Raw genomic sequence first — 25,123 nt, 5'->3', positions numbered from 1 at the left:
ATCTTAAAAAAATTCTTTTCCATACCAGATCAAACATCAAATTCTCTGCCTGAATTTAAAATCCTCTATGAGTAACACAAGAAACGAAATTATCAGTTTGCTGCATGATTATTTACTTTTCTATAAGTAACACAGATACTTAAATGGGTCACCTTTATTTTCTATTAAAATAAATTATGGCAGGGGGCGCCTGGGTGGCGCAGTCGGTTAAGCGTCCGACTTCAGCCAGGTCACGATCTCGCGGTCTGTGAGTTCGAGCCCCGCGTCAGGCTCTGGGCTGATGGCTCGGAGCCTGGAGCCTGTTTCCGATTCTGTGTCTCCCTCTCTCTCTGCCCCTCCCCCGTTCATGCTCTGTCTCTCTCTGTCCCAAAAATAAATTAAAAAAAAAAAGTTGAAAAAAAAAAAATTAAAAAATTATGGCAGTGAAAACTGAAAATGATACAGACACTTTGGAAAACAGTGTGGCAATTTCTTATAAAGTTAAATATTTGACCCAGAAATCCTACTGTTAAGCACTTGACCGAGAGAAATGAAAACTTATGTTCACATGAAAACCTGTAAGTGAATGTTTATAGGTGGCTTTATTCAAAATCAAAACTGGAAGCAAACTAAATGTACAAATAGTAAACAGATAAACTCTGCTACACCCATATAATGGGTGTTTTACTCAATGATATATTAGTCCCAAATAAAAAAGAATGAACTATTGCCAAGTGAAAGAAGCTAGACTCAAACCATTCCATTTAGATGACATTCTGGAAAAGGCAAAACTATAGGGATAAAGAGCAGATCAGTGACTGCCAGGGCTTGAGGGTGCAGGGTAAGGGGGCTAAAGAGAGACCACAAGGAAACTATTTCGGGGTAACGAATGTTCTATGCCTTGACTATGACAGTGTTTAAATGAATCTATATTTTATCAAAACTCAGAACTGTTCACACAAAAAAAGTGAACTAATGTATGCAATTTAAAAAATACGGAGCAAAAAAAATCGGTTAAGGAAAGTATGTATTAAAGTATAAATAAAGGGCGCCTGGGTGGCTCAGTCAGTTAAGCATCCAACTTCAGCTCAGGTCTGATCCCACCATTCGTGAGTTTGAGCCCCGCATCTGTGCTGATAGCTCAGAGCCTGGAGCCTGCTTCAGATTCTGTGTCTCCCTCTCTCTCTGCCCCTCTCCTGCTCATGTGCGCGCTCACTGTCTCTCTCTCTCAAAAATAATCATTAAAAAAATTATTTTTTTAATTTAAAAAAAGTATAAATGGAAGCTCTTGTTCCAATGAGCAATCAGTCTGTAATTCTTCGCTTTAAGTCACAAAGATAAGACAGTTTTGAGAAAAATGCAATCCTTTAGCAGATTATATCAATAATTACATTTGAGACCTATCACTGTGATGGGAATTAACAATAATCCCAGCTCTAAGAATTCAGGATGTTGCACAGACCAGGGAACTTCATTATTAAAATTAAGGAAGTATAGGAAATTTGACAAAATAGCTGGGCTGCCTTTGTAATTAAGAGTGAAAAATACCTCTAGCACACTGATTTGGTGTTAAATTTCTCTAGAGCTCCAATGCTCTTGTTAACTGGGGACAAGCCCCAACAAACTAAGATTTAAGATGAATGCATGTTACTCAAGTCTGAGCGAAAAATGGGACTAGCCTAAGCTGTGATTGCTAAAAGCTAAAGATTTGTGAAGTGTGCTTAGGTACCTATCTCTTTAAATTGCAATCTAAATGTTATATTCAGGGGTGCCTGAGTGGCTCAGTCGGTTAAGCATCCAACTCTGGATTCCGCTCAGGTCATGCATGATCTCACAGTTCGAGAGATCAAGTCCTGCACTATCAGCACAGAGCCTGGTTGGGATTTTCTCTCTCCTTCTCTCTCTGTCCCTCTCCTGCACAAGCACACGTGTGTGCTGTCAAAAAATAAAAAAATACGGATGCCTGGATGGGTCAGTTGGTTAAGCATCCGACTTCAGCTCAGGTTATGATCTCACAGCTTGTGAGTTCAAGCCTCACATCAGGCTCTGTGCTGACAGCTCAGAGCCTAGAGCCTGCTTTGGATTCTATTTCCCTCTCTCTTTACCCCTCTCCCACTCATTCTCTCTCTCTCTCTCTCTCTCTCTCTCTCTCTCTCAAAAATAAGCATTAAAAATTTTTAAAAAAATAAACTTTTAAAAACAAACATCATATTCAAACACTATGGTAATGCCAATACATATGTTTAAGTGGTATCTAATTGGCATCTTGGAAGGTAAAAAGAGTTATTAGTGAATGAGTGGTCTCAGATAACCATACCTACTGGAAGCCATTTGGATCACGAAACAGTACAAATAAAAATGTACTAATGAGGAAAAAAGAATAAAAGAATTACACACACTAAAATAAAAATAAAATATGGCTTTAAATGTCAGATAATGATAATGCTTTGATGAGCAATACACCAGTAAATTCACACAGAGCAATGAATACAGAGATCAAGATCCTGACTTCTAGTTAGTGAGCTTGATAAAGTCACTCAATTTCTCTGAAACTTAATTTTCTCAATTTTTTCAATTGAGCAATGTACAATTTGTACGTAAAAGGTAATGTACTAGATGCTGGAATACAAACGTGCTAAAAGTGAGCTATATCCACAGCCAAGAAAGGGAATGCACTAAATCATCTACATAAGCATTATCCAGTAAGTGCAAAGACAAAGGTCCTCTTGGCATCATTATCAGAAAGCTAATCACTGACCTAATGCACAAAGGAACGAGAACCCATTAAAAGTTTTCTAAGGTCAGTGCTATGTTAGTATGCTCCATATAAAGAGTATGGAGAATCTCTAAAGGTAGATTTATTTTTTTTAAGCTTATTTATTTATTTTTGAGAGGGCAAGAGAGCAAAGTGGAGAAGAGGCAGAGAGAGAGAGGGAGACACCTAAAGCAGGCTCCAGGTTCTGAGCTGTCAGCACAGAGCCCGATGCAAGCCTCAAACCCATGACCTGAGCCGAAGTCAGAAGCTCAACTGACTGAGCCACCCAGGAGCCCCTAAAAGTAGACTTAAAGATAGGTAGAATCTATCCTGATCCTCTCTATACAACAAAAAGGGTAATCTATATTATACATACGCGCCATAGAGAGATGTGGTATATGCAGCAAGCACTGTGGCAATGTATGGCACTTTGTAAAGGTAACAGAACTGAGGCACAGTACAGACAGCCCTTTCTCAGAGCCTCAGAATAATAAATTAGTAATAAATCTTGAGTGAGAACTTCATTATATGAAGTTCAGACTGGTTGTTTCTTTAGATTTTAAAACCAAGTTGTTGCTATCAGTTTGCTTTTTAAATACCTATTTTGTTGTTTAAACAAAGCAATGCATATACATGGTTAAAAAAATGACATCAGGGGGCGCCGGGTGGCTCAGTCGGTTGAGCATCGGACTTCAGCTTGGGTCATGATCTCGCGGTTTGTGAGTTCGAGCCCTGCGTCAGGCTCTGTGCTGACAGCTCAGAACCTGGAGCCTGCTTCCGATTCTGTGTCCCCCTCTCTCTCCACCCCACCCCTGCTTGTGCTCTGTCTCTGTCTTTCAAAAAATGAATAAACATAAAAAAATTAAAATTAAAAAAAAAATGACATCAGTACCCACCTCTCTCTAATTCAGATCCACTTTTAGAACAACCTACTTTCACCTTTTTAACTTACCTTAGGTCTAGTGATTATCTACATCTCCCCAAATAATATATTTGTATGATAATTTTTTACTTTACCAATTTTAGAGATTATCTACTGTTTCCAATGCTAAGAGAAAATTTTGTTTCATTTGACCCCAACGTATTCCTCTTAAATTCTCTACTGACCAATCTTAACACACTATAGCTTGATTCCAATGTTCCACCAAACACAGTATTTCTCGACCCTACTAACTGGCTTTTTACCTCATTCTCCTCATTCTTCTTTCTCTCTCCTAATTTCTATCTTCTGCATTTTCATTTTTTCTTCATTTCAAGGTGGTAAATGTTCTACAATCACACTGAATTTTCTGTGCTTTTCCTATTAGTGTATTTCCAAAATTTTTCTAATCATAGGAAAAACTTGGGAGTGCTTGTTTAAAAAAAAAAAAGTCTTTGGACCCCCCCATACCTAGGGAACCAGAATCTTTTTTCAAAAAAATTTTTAATGTTTTATTTATTTCTTTTGAAAGAGAGAAAGACAGAGAGCAAGCAAGGGGCGGGCAGAGAGAGAGGGAGACACAGAATCCAAAGCAGGCTCCAGGCTCTGAGCCATCAACACAGTGCCAGACGCGGAGCAGCTTGAATCCATGTACTGTGAGATCATGACCTGAGCTGAAGTCAGAGGCTTAACTGACTGAGCCACCCAGGAGACCCGGGAATCAGAATCTTTTTTTTTTTTTTTTTAACGTTTATTCATATTTTGAGAGACAGAGCGTGAGTGGGGGAGGGGCAGAGAGAGAGGGAGACAGAATCTAAAGAAGGCTCCAGGCTCTGAACTGACAGCACAGAGCCCGACGCGGGGATGGAACTCATAGACCGTTAGATCATGACCTGAGCTGAAGTCGAACGCTTAACCGACTGAGCCATCCAGGTGGCCCCCCCGGGAATCAGAATCTTTAGAAGAGATCTGGATATCTAGATTTTTAGCAAGCACCCGCAAATAATTCTTACACTGAAGTAAGTTTGAGAAGCATTGTCTATGTGCTGATTTTTGGCCAAGTATAGTGTTACAGTTAAATTTCCTTTCCATGGGGCGCCTGGGTGGCGCAGTCGGTTAAGCGTCCGACTTCAGCCAGGTCACGATCTCGCGGTCCGTGAGTTCGAGCCCCGCGTCGGGCTCTGGGCTGACGGCTCGGAGCCTGGAGCCTGTTTCCGATTCTGTGTCTCCCTCTCTCTCTGCCCCTCCCCCGTTCATGCTCTGTCTCTCTCTGTCCCAAAAATAAAAAAAAAATAAAAAAAAAAAATTTCCTTTCCTGTTTGGCTTCTATTTTGACTTGTGCTTCTAATTATGTTTCTCCCATTGTCAGTCATAATCATATCTATAAATTATTCAAATGCCTCACAGATTCCACAGAGACTATGGAATTCTCTCTTTACACAGTTCCCTTTGAAATCGCTATCCTCTTGGTGCAACACGGACCGAATGCTTTTTTGGCACCCTAAGATTTTGCTTCTTTGGTCTCCAGCTCAGCTCTGTTTTCTGGACCCCATGCACTCATCCATCTTTTTTGGTTTACTTACTTGTTTTGCTGGAGCTTATCCCTAATTTGTGTTCTGTAAGAAAGGATGCATACAAGGTAAATTTCCCAAGTCCTTAAATGTCTGAAATATCTTTATTTGGTCTTCAGTCTAGATTAATGTTGTCTGGATAAATTGTAGGGGGGAAATTCTTTTCTCTCAGAATTTTTAAGGCACTACTCCAGTCTTTAAGCATTCATTTATGCTGGTAAGTCACATACCAGTTTGATTATCATTCCTTTGCAGGTGACCTGTTCTCCCTCCCTCCTCTGTCCCCAGCCCCAGGACTTTCAGAATCTTCTTTATAAAAGCCTCAGTTTTCTGAGATTTTATAATGCATCTGGGACTAGGAATGCTTAGGTCCTTAAATTCTTAGATCTCTTCTGTTATCTATCCCTTTGTAATTACCTCTCCATTCCTTCTGACACTTGTATTAGTCAAATGTTGGGACTTCCTAGATTAAATCTCTACGTCTCCTCTTTCTACCTCATTTTTCTGTCTGACATTTTCTTCTACTTTCTCATAGATTTCTTTACCTTATATTCTAACTTTTCTGTATTAGTTTTCCAGGACTGCCATAACAAATGATCACAAAGTTGGTGGCTTAAAACAACAGAACACCATTTGTCCCACTACACCTTCTACAGAGTCCTTTGTTTCTACAATCACACCATTTTAATACATCCGTGATTATCTTTTCTTCATACCTTCCTCTTCCTTTTTAAAGGACGTAGGTTTCTAAAATCTCACAGGATACCTGTTGGACTACTTAAAATTCGAATTCTCTTCTTTCCACTTTCTCTTTTTCCTATTTAATTCATAAGATTTCCTTAAATGCATTCATTGGATATTTACCAAACACATATACTATACCAACCAGTTTTAGGTCGTAGGTGTACAAATTCCTTGTTCTTATGAAATTTATATTCAAGTAGGGGCGTAGGTATGGAACCAATGAAAAGGTATGTTCTAACTATACGGGGTACAATAAGTACCACAAAGGAAAACAAACAAGGGCAAGAAAGGAGTAAGGGAAGGGATAAAATCTAAACTGAAAGAATGGAGATCTCACCGGTAGGTAACATTTCAGCACAGTCAGAAATAAAGTAAGGAAGCAGGTCAAACAGACATCCATGGAGGAATGCTACGGGAACAGCAAGGAGGCCAAAATGGCCAGAGCAGAATGATCCAAAGGAAGAGTGGTAAATGACGAATTCAGAGAGGAGCCCCAGCAGTAGGTCATACGGGACCTTGTAGACCTTGTAGACTGTGGTGAATATTTAAAATTTATTTAGAGTGAAATGAAAGTCACTGGGGTTTTGAGCAGAGCCTGGACATGAGGTGACTTCCACTTCAAAAGGATCAAGGGGACTTCTATATGGAAAGCAGCTACAGGAGGACAGAGGGGACAGCAGGGGAAGAATACGGTGACTGCAGTCGGTCAAGGGAAAGATGGATAGAGTGGCAAGGGTGCAAGTGGAGAGAAGTAAACATCACCTGGATACATCTCAAAAGCACAGATGAAGGGAGAAACTACTGACCTAGAAGGGAGGTAAGAGTAAGAAAGGCAACAAGAATGGTTCCTAAATTGCTGGTTACACATATGAGGACAGAAACAACCAACTGAGTGGAGACTGGGATCAGGAGTCCTGTACACATGAACCTTGAGATGTCTCTGAGACAATGAAATGGAAATACAGACTGCACTTACTGGATGTGTAAAAATGATTTCAAGATACAGAGTGTGCTTACTGGATGTGTAAAAATGAGTTCAAGAGAAATTCAGGCTGTTACACATCTGGGAAACACAGATGGTATCTAAAGCTAAGGGACCAAAAGGGATCACAGAGAGCAATGGTTATAGTCAGCAAACTTTGGCCCATGGCCTGTTTCAGTCTGTATAAATAAAGGTTCGTTGGAACACAAAGCCATGTTCAGACTTTTACTGTCTCTGGCTGCTCCTGTGCTACAGGCAGGGTTAAGTAGTTGTGGCAGAGACCTTATGGCCTGCATAGGCTACTATTTACTATCACAGCCCTTTACAGAATATTTGCCAACCCTTGCCCTAGAGAGAGAGATGTGAGCTAAGTACTGAATCCTGGAGCATTTCAAAAGTTAGAGTTCAGAAATATGAGGATCCAGAAAAGAAGACTGCTGGAGAAGCCATCAAAATAAAAGAGAATGTTATCCTAGAGATAAAAGAAAAAAAATGTTTCACGGAAGACAAAGTAATCAACTGAAAAGTTCTATTGATAATTCATGTGAGATGAGAACTTAAAACAACATTATAAGAGCACCTGGGTAGCTCAGTCAGTTCAGCATCCAACTCAGTTTCAGCTCAGGTCATGATCTCGTGGTTTGTGAGATCGAGTCCTGAGCTGGGCTCTGCACTGACAATATGGAACCTGCTTGGGATTCTCTCTCCCTCTCTCTCGGCCCCTCCCTAGCTTGTACTCACTCACTCTCTCAAAAATAAATAAACATTAAAAAAAAAAAAAAAACCTGGTCATTATATTTGCCACATGGAAGTCACATTTTGACAAAAGCAGTTTGGTAGAATAGTAGTGATGAAAGCCTGCCTGAGGGTGATCCTTAACAATTTCATTGACATTTAAGAGTAAGAGACTAGAGGGGTGCCTAGGTGGCTCAGTTGGCTAAGTGTCCAACTTTGGCTCAGGTCATGACTCACAGTTGATGGGTTCGGGCCCTATCTGGGGCTCTGTGCTGACAGCTCAGAGCCTGGACCCTGCTTCAGATTCTGTGTCTCCCTCACTCCCTGCCCCTCCCCCACTCATGCTCTGTCTCTGTCAAAAATGAATAAACATTAAAAAATTTTTTTTGAAAAAATAAGAGATTAGAAAAACGGATGTGTAACCAGGAGAGGCACATAATGCCTAAGAAGCTGGCTACTGCACTGGGTGGGGGTTGGGGTCGGTAGGAGCCTAAGTGCTAGAATGTAGAAGGCTCTGCTGGGGCAATACCATCAGGTTGTTCTACTTCCCTCCAAACACTTTCTTCAATTTCTGTAGAGGAAACCAGCCAATCCCACAAGTCCTAAACCTGCATGGTAAGCATCTGTGTGCTATTCCATAATAAAACTTATATCGACCCCTCGATAAGTGCCACATCCCACCCACAACCACTCTGAGGTTCTGCAAGGAGCCTGGCTTCTTCTTAAACTACAGACCCTTGACACATATACTTAAGCTGGGATTTCATACATGCTGTTTCATCAACAACCACAGTTACATCTATTTTTCATGTTCCATAAATATTTTGAAATCTCCCGCTCTGATGAGTCCTTCTTATTTGTTGTTTTAGGGTTATCCTTTTTTATTCACTTACTATCAATTCAATAGGAAATTTATTAGAGGGAAAATCCAACAAACAACTGTAGTCACCCTACCATCCTGTCTTGATATTTCACTTTGTCAAAAATCAAACTGCATCCCTGAGCATAAACTAATGAATTCTTTCAGGCCCATCAATATACATACACTTGACATCGCCAATGTCAAAACTTTCCCTTCAACTAGACTGAATTGAGATTTTATTCTATTATTTTGTAAATTACCTATGTTTTTCTCTCATAACACCAAGTTGTATCAGGATCAAAGTTTATTAATGGTATTAGTAAGTTTATTAATGGTATTAGTAAGTGAGAAAATGGAATGGAATGCAAAACCGGTATTTGGTTACATGTACATATACAAAATAGCCACATGGATGCCAAGTACCAACAAACTATTACATATTATTACTAAAAGCATTTCTAGAGACTTACTGGAAGCTTTAACAATGAAGAATACCAAGTACAAATAATTCTTCAATATTCACACAATAACCATAATGTTCTACATGTTCTACACAGAATTCAAATTCCATGGTATGAGCCAACTTAAAAAAAAAGGTTACAAAACTCATATATTTAAGACTCAAACACACATTGTGTGGATTATTCACAGAAAATTTTAGTAAGTTCAAATGTATGGTACATTCAACTGCAGATTCTATCACCTACCACTCAAATGATGTACTTAAAAGAAAACCAGTAGTAATTTTAACTTAAGCACACAGTTACTATAAATGATAAAATAAATTCATTCATTGTTAAAGAACTGCATGATTCATTCTCATGCTAAATAAAGCAATGTGAATTACCTACAGCATTGTTTCTCTAAATAAACCAGTCACTTGCTCCCTACTATCCCATAGTAACAAAAGTGCAAACTATGAAAAGCATAGCTTCTACTCATCTTTTGAGAAAATGTAAAAAACCTGAAATATTGAATTTTCAAGTTATTAGCAAAACAAAAACATACAGACTATCAAAGAAACATTGACATGCAGTGCTTATCTTTGGTCCCATATAAACAAGTCTAACTTCATCATGATTTCACAATTAATTCAAAAGACTGCAGGGCAGTATCCATTAAAACTGAGGCCTAGGAATTAATACATCGAGACATATTCAAAAGATTCAATTTTATCCGCATCCTGTTGTTTTCACCCTTCACAGATTATGACAAGAATTTTGGTCTTATATCTTGAACTCAAAAAAAAAAAAAAGGAAATAACATAAGTTAAATATTTACCATATGCCATGTGTGCGACACTGATCATATTTACACATTTAACTACCACAGCAGTTCTATAATATTATTAGCATTATCCCCATTTTGCTGATGGAGAAATTGAGCTGAGGCCCAAGACCATTAAGACATGCCTATTAGTGTAGAATTGTTTCTTTGATACACACATGCTTTGGGAAGTTTCAGAAATCATCTCACCCAGTGCTTCCCCAACTTAATTCCATAAAACTCTGGAGTCACTATGATATTAACAAATGTGATGAGAAATAAGGGCTCTAGGAGTCAAAATTTTAGGACAAGTTACTTCACATCAGAACTTCCCAGAACTTTAATACGCACACTGTGACTCTCCAAGATGGTGATAAAATGGGAAGTGTTCTGCTCATTTATTAAACCATGAAGCCCTCTGTTTAAAGAAACCTAATAATAAACTATGGTACATCTGTGCTCAACTCGGCACAGTTTGGGAAATGATCATCTAGTCCAATTTCCTCTTTCTATGGTTTAAAAAAATGAATTACAGATAAGTTAAATGACTCACTCAAGGCCACACAGAAAGTTAATAAAGGGACAGGGCTGGCACCAAAGGGGCCTGGTGATTCCCTGCAAGATCCCTTTTCCTCTACATCATTCTGTCTCACTTCACTACTGTTTCTAAAAAGTCCACACTAATTAAAAAGGAAAAAACAAAGAAAGTATTAAAGTTATCATTTATTCTGATTCTTCTGAATAGCAGTAAAGAGAAAGCATTTGCAGATATGAAGCTCAAAAATGGTCTACCTCCCAATGCAGTAGTACTTCAGGGAATTGGGATATATTTGGAAATGTGGGAAATGATCCCACTGTAATAATGCTGAATAACACTTTTCAGCCAAGTGTTTATTTTTTTTAATGCTTTTTTTTTTTTGAGAGAGAGAGACAGAGCATGAGTTGGGGAGGGGCAGAGAGAGAGAGAGGGAGACACAGAATCCCAAGCAGGCTCCAGGTTCTGAGCTGTCAGCTCATAGTCTGACACGGGGCTTGAACCCACGAACCACGAGATCATGACCTGAGCCGAAGTAAGACGCTTAACAGAATGAGCCACCCAGGCGCCCCTCATATTTTTCTTTGAAGTCACGTACAACTACACTCTACTACTGCATATAGACACTGCCAGAGTTCAAAATACCCAATCTGAGACCATCCTTAAAAGGAGCAATGTGTTCACTGTTTTCCTCGTACTCCCTCACACTGAAGGGGCTTCCTTTCACTTTTCCTACCCCTGCCAGCAAGCAGTACACAGTCCTGGGCCAAGGATGCCATCTGGTGTTTTGGTTCAGGAACTGTTTAACCCCACATAACCTTCCAATTACAACCTCACCACCTGGCCCCTCCCCCAAACCACCCTTCCTTCCAATTCTTGCACATTTACCTCAGGAAACCTTTTTTTCTGTCATTTATCCTAACTGGATAAAAAAGATATCTCTAGCGTTCTAGTTAAGGACAACTCATGAGTCTGAAATACACTTGTAGCTAGAGAAACCAACCATGGTGAGTGGCCAATTCTGCCCTGGAGATGGCCTAATAGAGGCCCTGTCCAAGAGAGAATGTCAGAATATCTAATATTGATCCAACACCTTCAATCAATGAATGGCAGCACCAACAAGGACCTTGAAGATCAAATGCTAGGTCAACTGCATTATTTTACAACTAAAGACACTGGCCCTGTATGAAATGAAGCAATCACCTGCCCAAATAACAGGAAGTGAGAGCTCATACCGCAAAGTCAGGATTAAGGACTCTCCATTCCAAAGCCAGTGCTCAGTCAACTATGTCATATACTCTAGGCTCCTCAAGATATTTTTTCTCAGCCAACATGCAAGTAAAATATTTTTCAGTGTCTTTATATTTTCCTTAATTACTATATAATATAATAATATAATATATTGGTATTATGACTCTCATGAAAGCAGGGCCCATAATGAAAATCTCCCCAATGCCATGTCTAACAGTGTCTAGCACACCTCATAAATACGTACTGACGTTTTTGGTCTACTATTAACTGTACTTCTTGCAAATCTAGAATAATTTTACCATGCCATGTATGTTAGACAAGCTTTTATCTACTCAAAAACCTAAATGCCATTTCATAACACTCTTTCAATAGAAAACGGTGCCCAAAGTCATCACATCATACATAATCTTTGGGAACACATCCATTCAGAAACTTGGGACTTCTTGTTAAGGGTTCCTCTCCACCTGATCAGTCTTGACTAAACAAGGATGTAAAAAAAATATGTACCAAAGAGGAAAAAAGCAACCAATTTTGAAGAATATGGGTATTTCACTATCAGTTGCATCATAATCCTAAGAGTATACAAATTCAGTTTCCTTTTCCATAAAATACCCTTCGACGCTAAGTTCAGTTAAGGATACGTGTAAACATTTTATAAATTACAGGTATCAATAATGAGACAGGTATTATTAATAACAATTTATATTCTATACACTCTGACTAATCACTACATACACTTCACCATGTAATCTTTACAGCCCTGTTTCACAGATAAGACAAAAAACAAGGCGTAGCAAAGTCAGAAACTCATCAGAGGTCACAGAGCCAAGAGCTGAAAAATCCAGGATTCGGGCTTAAATCTGAAAGCCTCCAAAGCTGGTGCTCCTACGAGATGGGCGATCAGGCAAGGCCGACTTCACAGAAAGAGTACTCCTCCCCTTAGGGCTCTGAAATCAATGAGGCATGAAAGCAACTGGACCAACCTCGCTATTTTCACGTTATTGCTAACCTACACGGTGCAACATGGGGCTGCAAAGAAAAATGAGAATAACGGGAACCCGGGTCATTTTCCGACTTGGCCGGCCAGCTCAGCGCCCCGCAATTCGTGTCGCCCTCTGGGGCTTGTTCAATGTGAGGAGGACACTGGCTACCCTGAGGCCCACTAGGCTCTTGACGCAGCACAGCATTCAAAGTGCCAACCTGTGAGTATAAATTCATGCTTCTGAGACAAGATCCTTGGCCAGAGTCGCCCCAGAAAAAGACCCACGGGACGAGACACTTCCAAAGTTCTGCCTGCCTCTCCAACTGCAGGCGGCCCTCCCCGGGAGGAGGAGCTTGATTACGCGCCCGAGAAAGCCGTCCAGAGGGCGGATTCTGCGTTTCCCTCCCACGACTAAATTACGTTGAGCCCGGAATGGCGGCAGGGACTCGCCTAAGGCTGCGCGGCCGCAGCGGGGTACCGCGGGCGCCCCTGCGCGCTCCGCGCCCGGCTCGGAGAGAGCGGTTGGCCGCGCCCAGGGCGACTCGGCGCTGCGCCGCCGGCTGCGCTGCGTCTCTGCGCTCCTCATTTGGGGGTTGGGTTCACCGTCCCCTTCGCTGGCTGCTCCGTGGCTCTGCGCGGGCCCCCGCGTGCGGGCAGGCGGCCTGGGCCGCTCGGCCACCCAAAGGACGGAGGGAGGAGGCCGCGCGGACCATACAGGCTCCAGCCCGAGCCTCCTCTAGGCGCGCCGTCCGCGGGAGTCCCCGCGAGCTACTTACTGAAGAAGAGGCGGTAATCGGGGGTGTAGGGCTGGCCGCGCTCCTCCGTGCGGTAGAGGGCCATGGCGCGGTGCGGCCCGGGCCCTGTACTCGTAACCGGGGGCAAGCGGGCAGCAGCTGGGGCCCACGCGCGCCAGCCCCAACCCGTGCGCAGGAGCGGCAGCAGCACGCGCATGGCGTAGACGGCGGTCCGGCTCTGCGCTGGGCGGTGCTGGGGTCCTGGCAGAGCCTCGCGCCGGCGTCCCCTACTGGCCGGAGTCAACACTCTGGCCCCGGGTCTGGATCTGGATCCCCCACCCCAGCCAATCTCTGGTTGGAGAAACGGGAGAAATGGGAGTGCCCAGCAAATTGCAGTAAGGTACACTGTATATGAGCAGTGAGGTCAGGGTTCAAAGGTAAACAAGACAGCGTCCAGCACCCCTGAGGAGCTCATGGTCACTTATTAATGTGTATATGCTTTCGTGCCTTCACCAATCCAGTCAATATTTACTGTCATAATATTATCTTTATTATAATGATATATTGAGTGATAATTATGTGCCAGGCATCCTGTCCAATGTAGGAGACAAGCATCACACACACAAAAACATCGTAAGAATGATCAGACCTCCTTGTGAAGATTTGACCTTGACACTGACTTCTAGAGCAAAAAAAAACATTAACTTCTTCTGTGCAAAGATGTTTGTATCATCAATGCTATCTCCTGCATGAAGCCTTTCCTATTTAACCAAACTAAAGGTGATTTAGCCTTTCTTTTTCCTATATTTTCACTTCTACAGTGGCACTTGGTACCGTACCCAGGTCTTTGTAAACATATTTCACCCTGACCAACCCACTGGATTGTTAATGTGCTAAACACTTAGGAATTAAGATTTAGTATCCTTGCTGGTTGTGGCAGCATGCCCTGCATAAAATAATGGCTCCTTTGTCGTGGCGGCAAATTGCTCCTGGAAGTCCCTTTTTACCAAATTTTTCTATTAGCATATGAAATTCTAGTTATTCACTTTCCAGAAAAACTTGTGAAAACAGTTGTTGCTAAGTGGTATCTCCACTTCACATTCTCTCCCCATCTCAATTCAGATGAGCTTCCTCCACCTTCTTAAGATCATCAATGTCCTCCTTGTCAATATAAAGTTCAATTCTCACAAATCAAAGAGAGAATCCAGAAGAAAGAATTAAAAAAGTTTTTTTCATTAGAAATTAAAACTTAATGTTAAATATCTGTTATTCAGTTAAAAGTGAAAGCAAAGAGTAGCAGTTTTACAGAAAGAGGCAAAAAAATGCATTCAAGATCTTTGTGAAAACTAAGTGAAATGGTTTTAATGAAAAGAGAAGGCATTTTTAAAATCATCTCTTAAAGCACTGTAATAAAAATTGGCTTCTAAGTGAACTGTTCCTGTGCTCAATGAATACATAAATTCATGAAAAATATAATTCTAACTTAAAATCACGCCTCTTACAAGACAAACATCTTTGCACAGATTGTTAATTAAGTTACATTGATTAAGTCATGATTATGGATCTGATTCCAGTCTAAACTAGCTTTTTTTTCCTCTGTTCTATAGCTACAAGTACATCCCCTGGTTCTCGATGTTAACAAGATAGACAAGATTTTTAAAAAATTGGCTGAAACAAACCTTTACTTACAAAATTCTGTAGGCAGAAATGTTACCAAGATGGCTCTATAGCTGTCATGTAACTTTATAGAGAGAGAATAATACTTATATCTAGATGGTGGTCGGGATTTTGATCAACATAAATGTCTGGAGGTAGGTGAAACAGAGCTCTCCCATATTAGAGACCCAAGTTACTTCTATTCCGTTGCTCTTCTGTGTTTGATTTCCATTGCTAAGGTCACCCTAATAGTTTAAAATGACTACTACAGCTCCAGCCATCACATCTTCATTTCACCTAGTAAGAAAGGAGGAAAAAAAACAAAAACAAAAAGAAGGGTGTGCCCCTTCCCCTAAGAACACATCCCAGAAACTATATATACTACTTTTACTTGCATTGCATTGAGCAGCACTTAGTCTATGGGCCACAACTAACTATAAACTAGGAGCCTTTTTTCTGGGTCATCAGAGGCCTAGATACAAAGTAGGAGCCATACTACTACAGACGAAGGGAAAAATGAATAATGGAGGACAAACTTCAGTCTGCCACAAATGTCATTTTCTTTCCCAACAGTCCAACTTCCTTGGAAAGGTCTGTGGGAATTCTACATATTTCTACTGCAACTGTGAACTGCGTTCACACTCTTTGCTACTGAGCACCTGAGTTCTTTCAATATCACAAGAATTATTTCAGGACAGTTAAAATTACAAGACTGGTCTACCCAATTTCCAGAAAGGATCTCTAGAAGATATTGTTAATAACCATTTAGATTCTCTACTTAGATTGTAGATCATAAAATGTTTTTGTCAACAGTGGTGGCTTTGTAATGTGTCAGCTTCCTTAAGCTAATCTGTAGGGCGGGCTCTCCCGTAAAAGGTCGGGGCGGGGAGTTTCTTTTGTGCATACATCACAGTGGCTGTATAATTTTATTGTTTCCTCATGTAGAAAAAAAAGCTTAACTGTTCTATTAACTTTTGAAGTTCAGATGTTTCAACAAGACAAACCCCACTGAGACAAAATTGTGGGCTATTTTCTAATGATCTATAGATTCTCAGAATAAGATTAAACCCCACAGAATATTCTGGAGCTTAAGTAGCTCCAGTTAGAATTGTCAGAGTATAACCAAAATCACTGGGCCTTTATACTCCAGTAATTGGATATGGGCTTCCCTGGAAAGGGTATGACATGGGCAAAGCAGCTAAGGCCATCCCTAAGAAGGCTGACAACTAAAGTGAAAGACTTTCGTTAAAGATGGTACAAAACCAGTGTTTTCCACAGCTGTGAAACTGTGCTAGAGATAGGAGTTGGAGCTAGACAAAAATGAGATAGTGATCCCAGTTCTGTTTTTGCTTTTAGCATTGGTAAGTGTAATACAAAGTCTAACTTGGATAGAGTTGTCATTTTCTGAAATGCTGAATTATCCTAATGGGAAATAAAAGAATTTTGGACTTGTGGAGTAGTCATTTATGTGTAATATTTTGTAAAAACAGCATATGTCTCTCAAATTCATTATTATCCTTACCTATAACAGGTAAATAAACAGATTTAAAAATGTACTAGTTGCCATTGCTCGTGCTTGCGAGCCAATCAAAATACGACAGGGGCCCTTGGGTGGCTCAGTATGTTAAGCATCCGACTCTTGGTTTCAGCTCAGGTCATTATCTCGTGGTTGGTGAGTTCAAGCCCTGCATTGGGCTCTGCGCTGACAGTGTGGAGCCTGCTTGGGATATTCTCTCTCTCTCTCTCTCTCTCTCCTCTCTCCTCTCTCTCTCTCTCTCTCTGTCCCTCCCCTACACATGCTCTCTCTCTCTGTCCCTCCCCTACACATGCTCTCTAAATAAATAAATAAATAAATAAATAAATAAATTTTGTAAAAAAGTGGTTTAATACATACACACACACACACACAAAGAACTCTTAAAAATAAGAAAATAAACAATTTTAACAATGAGTAAAAGAGGGGCACGTGGGTGGCTCAGTCAGTTAAGCAACAGATTCTTGATTTCCACTCAGGTTATGATCTCATGGTCGTGAGACTGAGTCCCATGTTGGGCTCTGTGCTGAGCAAGGAGCCTGCTTAATATTCTTTCTCCCTCTACCCCTCCCCCCTTGCACTCCCTCTCAAAAACAAAACAAATAAATAAAAATAAAAATGGGTAAAAGAACAAAATAGAAATACTACAAAGTGATTGAATAAGTTTGTGGGTGATAGAGGCTAATAGTCCCCCAACATCAGTACTCCCCTTCTTTTATAACAAAATAATTTTTTACTTTTCCAAATAAGAACTGTACTTTCCAGCTTCCCTTACAATAGGTATGAGCATGTAACTAAAGTCCACCAGTGGGATATCTAGGAACATTCTTCAGTAAAATGTGGTGTACATATATACATAACAATATTATTCAGTCATGAGAAAGAAGGGAATCCTGAAATTTGTGGCAACATGGATGGACCTTGAAGGCATTATGCTAAGTGAAATAAGCCAGGCAGAGACAAATACTTCATGATCTCATTTATATGAGCAATATTTTTAAAAAGGAGTTGAAGCAAACTTAGGAAGAGTAGAATGTAGCTGCCAGAGACTAGCAGGTGGAGGAAATAGGGAGATGGTGGTCAAAAGGTACAAATTATAAGTTCTAGGGATGTAACGTACAGTATGACGACTATACTTAGTAATCATTATATACTTGAAAACTGCTAACAGAATAGCAAGAGATCTTAAATGTTTGCACCACACACACAAAAAAAGATAATTATGTCAGGAGATGAAGCTATTAACTAAGCTTATTTTGGTAATCATTTTGCAATACACACACACACACACACACATATATATATATATATGCGATATACATGTATCAAATCGTCACACTAGACACCTTAAACTTACACGATGCTATATATCAATTATAGCTCAATAAAGCTAGGGTGGGGAAAATAAGGAGGCAGGTAGATCATCCTTTACCTTTTCCTCTTCATCATTTCTTGCATTCTGTTACTTAGAACTTGGATGCTCCCTTGTCCATGAAGATAAGGGTCACACCTTTGAGGAATGGAGCTGTGAACTGAAAGGAGCTTGTTTGTACCCCACAGGACTTTGTGGAGCAGAGCTACCGTATTAGCTCTAGAATACATATCCCTGGACTTCTACATGAGAGACAAATAAATATCTTATTTAAACCACCAATATTCTTTTTTTGTTTCTGTTTTCTGGTTCTCCCAGCTGAATTTAATTCTCATCTTAATTTTCTTCTTTTTGCAAAACAAAATTTGTTAGGAGAAATTCAGACTAATTGAAGACCGACCCCCACTTTACTACCTATCTAATTTCATTCAAAATATTGTGAAAATATTCCATGAACTGTTACTTATCAAGTATTTAAACTAAGTTACTTGTATTACTAAGGGAAAAAATATGTAATGATTTCAACTCTAAAAGCCAAATGAAATGATATTACAAGAGAACTTTAGGCCCTCGGAGCCCGGCGCGGCCGTCATGTCTTCAGGGGCCTGCGTGAACAGCCTTCCACACTGGGTGGAGCAGCTCAAGCTGGTGGAGAGGGTCAAGGGCTCACAGGCAGCTGCAGAGCTTCAACAGTTAACTGTGCGCCGAATGCCTGCGAGGGTGCCCTGTAAGTTTAAGGTGTTCCATCTGGAAGCAACGCCTTCCAGGAGCCCAGATCCTGTGCTTTATCCTAAAGGCTGTAGGGAAGAAGTTCACTAGGGAATGCTTTTAAGCACAAAGTGATGAATAGCTGCCTCCAAGTCACAAGAAAACACTTTTCTCCAGCCAAATGACTTTAGATATTTCAGACCTTTCCTGTGGCCTGGTGCTATAGCCAAAATTCTATAAAAATTGATGAATTTTTCCACTCAGATAAGGAGACTGGGTGAAGGAGTAGACTTTAAGTAATAATGGCCTGAGTTCTTCTCAGGCCATTTTATTCTATAAAATAAAGTTCTTTTATATGTAAGACAAACAAAAATGTTACCACCAAATACACCTCTTTCATAAGCGAATTACTGGTGTTTCTATATGCCTGGAATATTATGTTCATTTTATTTACTGGATGTTTACATTTTGGGAAGGAAAACATTTTTGTTTGTTAAAAAATTGAATATTTATAATTTGTTGTTCTTAAGATTTTTATAGCATATCAAAACTTGTTCATTTCTTGTGAATTTACAGTTTCTACATGAAGACAAACAAGTATAGAAGAGGGGGAAGAATAGGCTTTATCAATCAATTGACGTCTGATTTTTCTATTTTTTTAAAATGTTTATTTATTTTTGAAGGAGAGACAGAGTGTGAGTGGGGGAGGGGCAGAGAGAGAGAGGCAGACACAGAATCCCAAGCAGGCTCCAGGCTCTGAGCTGTCAGCACAGAGCTCAACTCAGGGCTAGAACTCACAAGCTGTGAGATCATGACCTGAGCCAAAGTCAGACGCTTAACTGACTGAGCCACTCAGGCGCCCCATGGTCTGATTTTTCTAAATGAGAAGACTATTTTATTTGTAACACTAAACATCGAAGCTATTTCTTAGCAAACTTGTTATGGAAAGATTCATGTTGGGTTGTGTATTAGATTGCCCCATCCTGTGTGTGAAGCAGAGTTGGTCTTTGTCTTCTTAAGTTCCTCTATTTTATAGTTGTGGTTGTACTTAAAAAAATTTTTAAAAAGGAAAAAAAAAAAACCTTACATTATGTATTTAAAAAGATGTTTAAATGTGATCTTCGCAACATTTTAAAAATGATTAAAAACAAAATAATGTGAAAATACTACAGCCTAAATGAATTTTTAATGTCACAGGTAGGTTTTACTTTGATGATGTGCCTTTGATTTAATCTGGGACACTTTTAAAAGGATACTTTATTTGTGTTTGTCATGATCTTTGATGAGCTTGGAAATAAAAACTTCTGCTTAATTCATCATTTTTTTTAAAAAAGAGAATTTTAGTTGAAATCTTAAGCAGATTGGCAGAAAATTTTTACAAAACACATATCTAATAAGAATCGTATCCAAAATATACCCGAAAAACTCAAAACTCAAAATGAGAAAACAAATAACCAAATGAAAAATAGGGAAAAGCCCCAAAGAGACACATCACTGTAGAAGATATGCAATGGAAATTTGCATATGAAAAGACACTCTACATCGTTAGTCATTGGGGAAATACAAATTAAATCCACAATGAGATATCACTATCTCAGAATAGCTGACATTCGAAACACTGACAACACCAACTGCTTCCAGGATGTGGAGCAACAGGAAATCTCATTAATTGCTATTAAGAACAGAAAATGCTACAGCTACGTTGGAAGACAATTTGGCGGTTTCTTACAAAACTGAACATAGTCTTACTATACATGTCAGTAGTCATGTTGCTTGGTATTTTATCAAATGAACTGAAAACTTATGTCCACATGACAACCTACAGATGGATGTTTATAGCAGCTTTATTCATAATTGCCCAAACTGGGAAGCAACCAATATGCCCTTCAATAGGTAATAGGTAAATAAACTGTGGCCCATCAGGACAGTGCCAAAAAGGAAATGAGCTATCAAGCCATGAAGAGACATGAAGAAACTTTAAATGCATGTTACTAAGTAAAAGAAACCAATCGTAAAAGGCTACATACTATATGATTCCAACTGTACGAAATCTGGAAAAGACAAAACTGTTGAGACAATAAAAGGATCAGTGGTCGCCAGAGGTTGGGGTTGGAGGGAGGGATGAACCGGTAGAGCACAGAGGATTTTTAAGGCAGTGCAGCTGCTCTCTGTGATTCCATAATGATGGATACATGTCATTATGAAGCCAACTCAGCCCTCCAGCCAACCTAGTAGTCTTCAAACCTTAGCAAACAACCTTAACCTGCGTGACTGATTAACATTTCTTTGTGTATCTATGATCATTCATAGTTCCTAGAAAAAACAGAACACCTCTGCACATCAGGAAACAGAAACCAGACCTCCAGGCACTAAGGAACAGACTTTCTTATACTGAGGAGGGATCTTGGGGCAAGCTGAGGGCAAAATACAGGCTGGCACACCCCCCCCCCCACTCCCCACCCCCCAGCAGTTGGACTTTGTGCGATATTCCTCAGACACTCATGGCTACCCAAGAACAAAGAAAAGGAGTTGAAGTGCTTGCCATGGTAATGTGGGAAACTAAGACAAATGAAAAATTAAATTCTCTTAACTGCCTATAGCGCAATGACGAGTCCTTGAGACCAGCAGACTGACCTCCCTCTAGGAGCTCAGCTGCCTCAAGGGTAACACTTTGCTGGGGGCAAAAGAGAACCTTAGCTTAACATTATCCCAAACTTGAGGATCAGGTAAGTCAACTTCCTTTATCTCAACTGCCCTAAGACATATGCTGGCAATCATACTCCAAGCTTATGGCCCCTCAATATACATCTAAAGGATCTCATGACTGAGGTGTTATTAAATGATAATAAATGGTGTTTCCTAGCAACAACTAGCCCCTCAAGGTCCTGGAAACCTTGCTTCCAAAATTCCTTAGAGAGTTACTGTATCCCTGACACCCTCCCAACCTGAGGGTATATAATGAGTTACCCATCACAACCCCAGTGCAGCTGTTCCTAACCATGGGTCCTGTCCCCATGTTTTAATAAAATCACTTTTTTGCACCAAAGACATCTTCAAGAATTCTTTCTTGGCTGTCGGCTCTGAACCACCCCACCATCACCCCAAAACCTCATCAATACAAGCTCCGAACACTGACATAATGTCTGTAGCCTGTACCATCTAGTCTGTATGTAATCAAGAAATGTTAACTGCCCTAAACTCCTTTAAAAACTCCTGAGCCAGGCAGAAACCTCAGAGTTGGCCTTTGGACAAGAGTCTGCCTTCTCCCCAGGTGGCCAGCCTCCTGAATAAATCTCATATTCGTTTCCGATCAAAGGAATCTTGAGTGTTGGAATCTTGTCTCTTGAGTGTTGGCTTTTCGAGTGACAGGAAGCCAAACTTGGATTTCGGGAACAATCATACATTCGTCAAGATCTATAGATTATACAGCACCAAGAGTGAATTCCAATGTAAATGAAGGAATTTAAGTGACAATAACGCATCAATGTAGGTTTGATTGTAACAAATGTACCACTCTGATGAGGAATATTGATAGTGGGGGATACTGTGCACTTACGTGGGGTGGAAGGGATGAGGGAAGCCTCTGTACCTTCTGCTGAGTTTTGCCGTGAACCTAAAAGTGCTGTGAAAAATAAAAATCAATAAAATAAAAAAGATTCCAAGAGACTTTACATCTCAAAAACTTTTGAAACAATTTTTAGTATAGCCATTTACATTTAGAAAATATATAATTTCTTTTCTTTTGTTATTTTATATCATGTTTTATTTTAACTTCCTAACTAATAGTGCCTGTTAGAGTGTCACTAGTACCTTTAGATGCTGTATTTATAACATTTGTTCTTAACTTAAATTGCTGTTGCTTTAGCATGGGCGTATCACTTTTGCAGGCTAGTCTGCAAAATCATTAATCATTTTAAATTAGGTGGAAGTAGGTTCACCTGAGGGCATTCCATGACAATTTTGCTCTTCCAGAGAATTCTAACATACCCTTCCTTATTATTATTGAGAAAATTGTGCATTGTTTATTTTTAAGTGAATGTCCTCATTTTTATTTTACACAATTTTACCCACCTCCTTCATCACCCTCAACTCCAGTAGCTTGATAGAAAAGCTTAAATTATCAGACGTCCTTTTCTGATGAGTTACTGAACACTTACTTTGAAATATAAAGATTTTCCCACACATACAGCTATTAAATAGCAACTAATTTTAGCTCTCACTTCAAAGGCTTCTTAATGTAGATAGGAAGGCTTCTGAATGAGGCAATAGTTCACTGGTAATCATTTTTCTCTTCATATTTCACAAATATATATCTGCCAGATCCATACCTGTATGATAACTCAGCAGGATGTTTTTATGAAAATTCTCAAAAGGATTGTTCAACTCAAATATTAGGATGTAGCTCTGGTACCTTAAATCAAGAAAGTGAAAAAGAATTGGTCCAAGTGAAAAAGAAGTTCCCAAAGGGTCTGACGCCTCTCATCACCTGACAGAGAGCAAGTGGCAGACAAGTCTCTGTAACCTCAGTCTTGGTGGCTCAGCCTTTGGGATGCCGAACAGCAAAGTGTAAATTTTGTTTTCTGAAGTGACATTGTGTCCAAGTTTTACCTAATTTCCCACTATCAGAAGAGTCCCTGGGAACAAATCTTGGAGAAAAGAACTGTGGGTATCAATACCATACCTGCCTGCACAACAGAACAAGCCAGGACTTAGTGCAGGGGGGCGGGGGGGAGGGGGTGAGGGTCCTGGGCAGGGCTGCAAAGGGCAGCTTCCAGGGCCCATGCATTTTTTTTAATCTTTATTTCTTTTTGAGAGAGAGAGAGAGAGAGAAGAGAGGGAGTGATAGTGTGTGAGCAGGGGAGGAAGAGAGAGGGAGACAGAATCCGAAGCAAGCTCCAGGCTCTGAGCCACCAGCACAGAGCCTGATGCAAGGCTCGAACCCACAAACCATGAGATCATGACCTGAGCTGAAGTCAAAGGCTTAACCAACTGAGCCACTCAGGTGCCCTGGGTCACATGTTCTCTTTGGGTCACCAATGCCCCCATAGAGGCCATTTTTAAATTGCCAGGGTGTTTTCTGATGTTACAGTGATTGAGGAACATTACTGCCATTTAGTGCATAGGGGCCAGGGATATTGTCCATGCTACAACACTTTAAGAAAGCCTTATACAATCAAGTGTTGTCCTGTGTCCTTCATTGCTCTGAAATGTCCCATCAGACATTTGTATAAGTGCAAATCCTGTTTTTTAAAAAATTATGTCAGCCTAAAAACTAATGATATTTTGTATATAACACAAAGTATTTATTGCATTGTTTTAAGATGTGCATGGTATTTCAGACTCTAATATTATATACTGTTCTAGTCTGCATTTGTAGCTTCTTAATTCATGGTGATTCTACATTTGGATGCAAACATATGACCATTTAATATGTCTTTAATATTAGTGCCTAAGCATTTGCATATTGAAATACATATAATTTTGTTACAAATTATTTTACTTTTGTGTTTGCTTTATAAGATGGTTAACCATTACATCAATTTTTTTGAAATTATCCATGTAGTAGGTTTTATCATCTATCAATTTTGTTTCAAGAGAGTAAAGACATTGTTACAAAAGACTTCTTATTAAAATAAAAGTTTAGGGGTGCCTGGGTGGCTCAGTCAGTTAAGCATCCAACTTTGGCTCAGGTCATGATCTCGCAGTTTGTGAGTTCTAGCCCTGAGTTGAGCTCTGTGCTGACAGCTCAGAGCCTGGAGCCTGCTTGGGATTCTGTGTCCCCCTCTCTCTCTGACCCTCCCCTGCTCATGCTCTGTCTCTCTCTGTCTTTAATAAATAAATAGTTACGAGAAAATTAAAAAAAAAAAAAAGAAAAGTTTAGTTTATCCATTCACCCATAAGAAGAAATGAAGTTCTGATATATTCTTGTATGAACATCAAAAACATTAATGTTAGGGGCACCTGGGTGGCTCAGTTAAATGTGACTCTTGATCTCAGCACAGGTCATGATCTCATGGTTTGTGAGGCTGAGCACTTTTAGTGCAGAGCCTGCTTGGGATTCTCTCTCCCTTTCTCTCTGCCCCTCCCCTGTTTGTGTGCTCTCACTCTCTCTCAAAATAAACTTTAAAAAAAGAAGCATTAATGCTAAGCAAAAGATGCCAGACACAAAGAGTCACATGTCATATGATTCCTTTTATTTGATATATCCAGACCAGGCAAGCCCATAAAGACAAAAAAATATTAGCTGTTGTCAGAAGTATGGGGGGAGGGAGGAATAGGGAGTGATTACTTAAAGAATATGGGGTGTTCTTCCGGGGTGATGAAAATGTTTTGAAACTAGACAGGCGGTGGTTGCACAATATTGTAATCGCACTGGACGCCACTGAATTGAACACTCTAAAATAGTTAATTGCATATTATATTACTTTTACCTCAGTTCTTAAAAAGGGAAAAGTTAGGTCTATTAAGTTTGAAAATAACTACCTTAGGAGTTCTTAACCTCTTCTGTTCCATGGACCCTACTAAGTAGCCTTGGGAA

The 25,123-nt window shown here is 39.9% G+C and overlaps 1 protein-coding gene and 1 pseudogene across 2 annotated transcripts in view; one reads left to right on the top strand and one right to left on the bottom strand.

Annotated features, from left to right (window-relative positions):
• The window catches only part of PPA2 (inorganic pyrophosphatase 2), a 90,567-nt gene extending 76,947 nt beyond the window's left edge, over positions 1 to 13,620 (bottom strand). The window contains exon 1 of one of the 2 annotated variants that reach the window (XM_042984095.1): positions 13,358 to 13,620. In XM_042984095.1, the coding sequence (XP_042840029.1) occupies positions 13,358 to 13,532 (175 nt within the window). In that variant the 5' untranslated portion in view covers positions 13,533 to 13,620. The remainder of the gene's footprint in view (positions 1 to 13,357) is intronic. The other variant, XM_042984094.1, reaches the window with a different exon arrangement.
• Positions 13,621 to 18,468: 4,848 nt separating this feature from the next.
• LOC102960052 lies at positions 18,469 to 18,671 on the top strand (annotated as a pseudogene).
• The last annotated feature ends 6,452 nt before the right edge of the window (positions 18,672 to 25,123 follow it).

The sequence above is a fragment of the Panthera tigris genome, chromosome B1, assembly GCF_018350195.1.
Source record: "Panthera tigris isolate Pti1 chromosome B1, P.tigris_Pti1_mat1.1, whole genome shotgun sequence".
Lineage (NCBI taxonomy): Eukaryota > Metazoa > Chordata > Mammalia > Carnivora > Felidae > Panthera > Panthera tigris.
The sequence above is the reverse complement of the archived record's forward strand: the minus strand, read 5'-3'. Positions and strand labels throughout refer to the sequence as shown.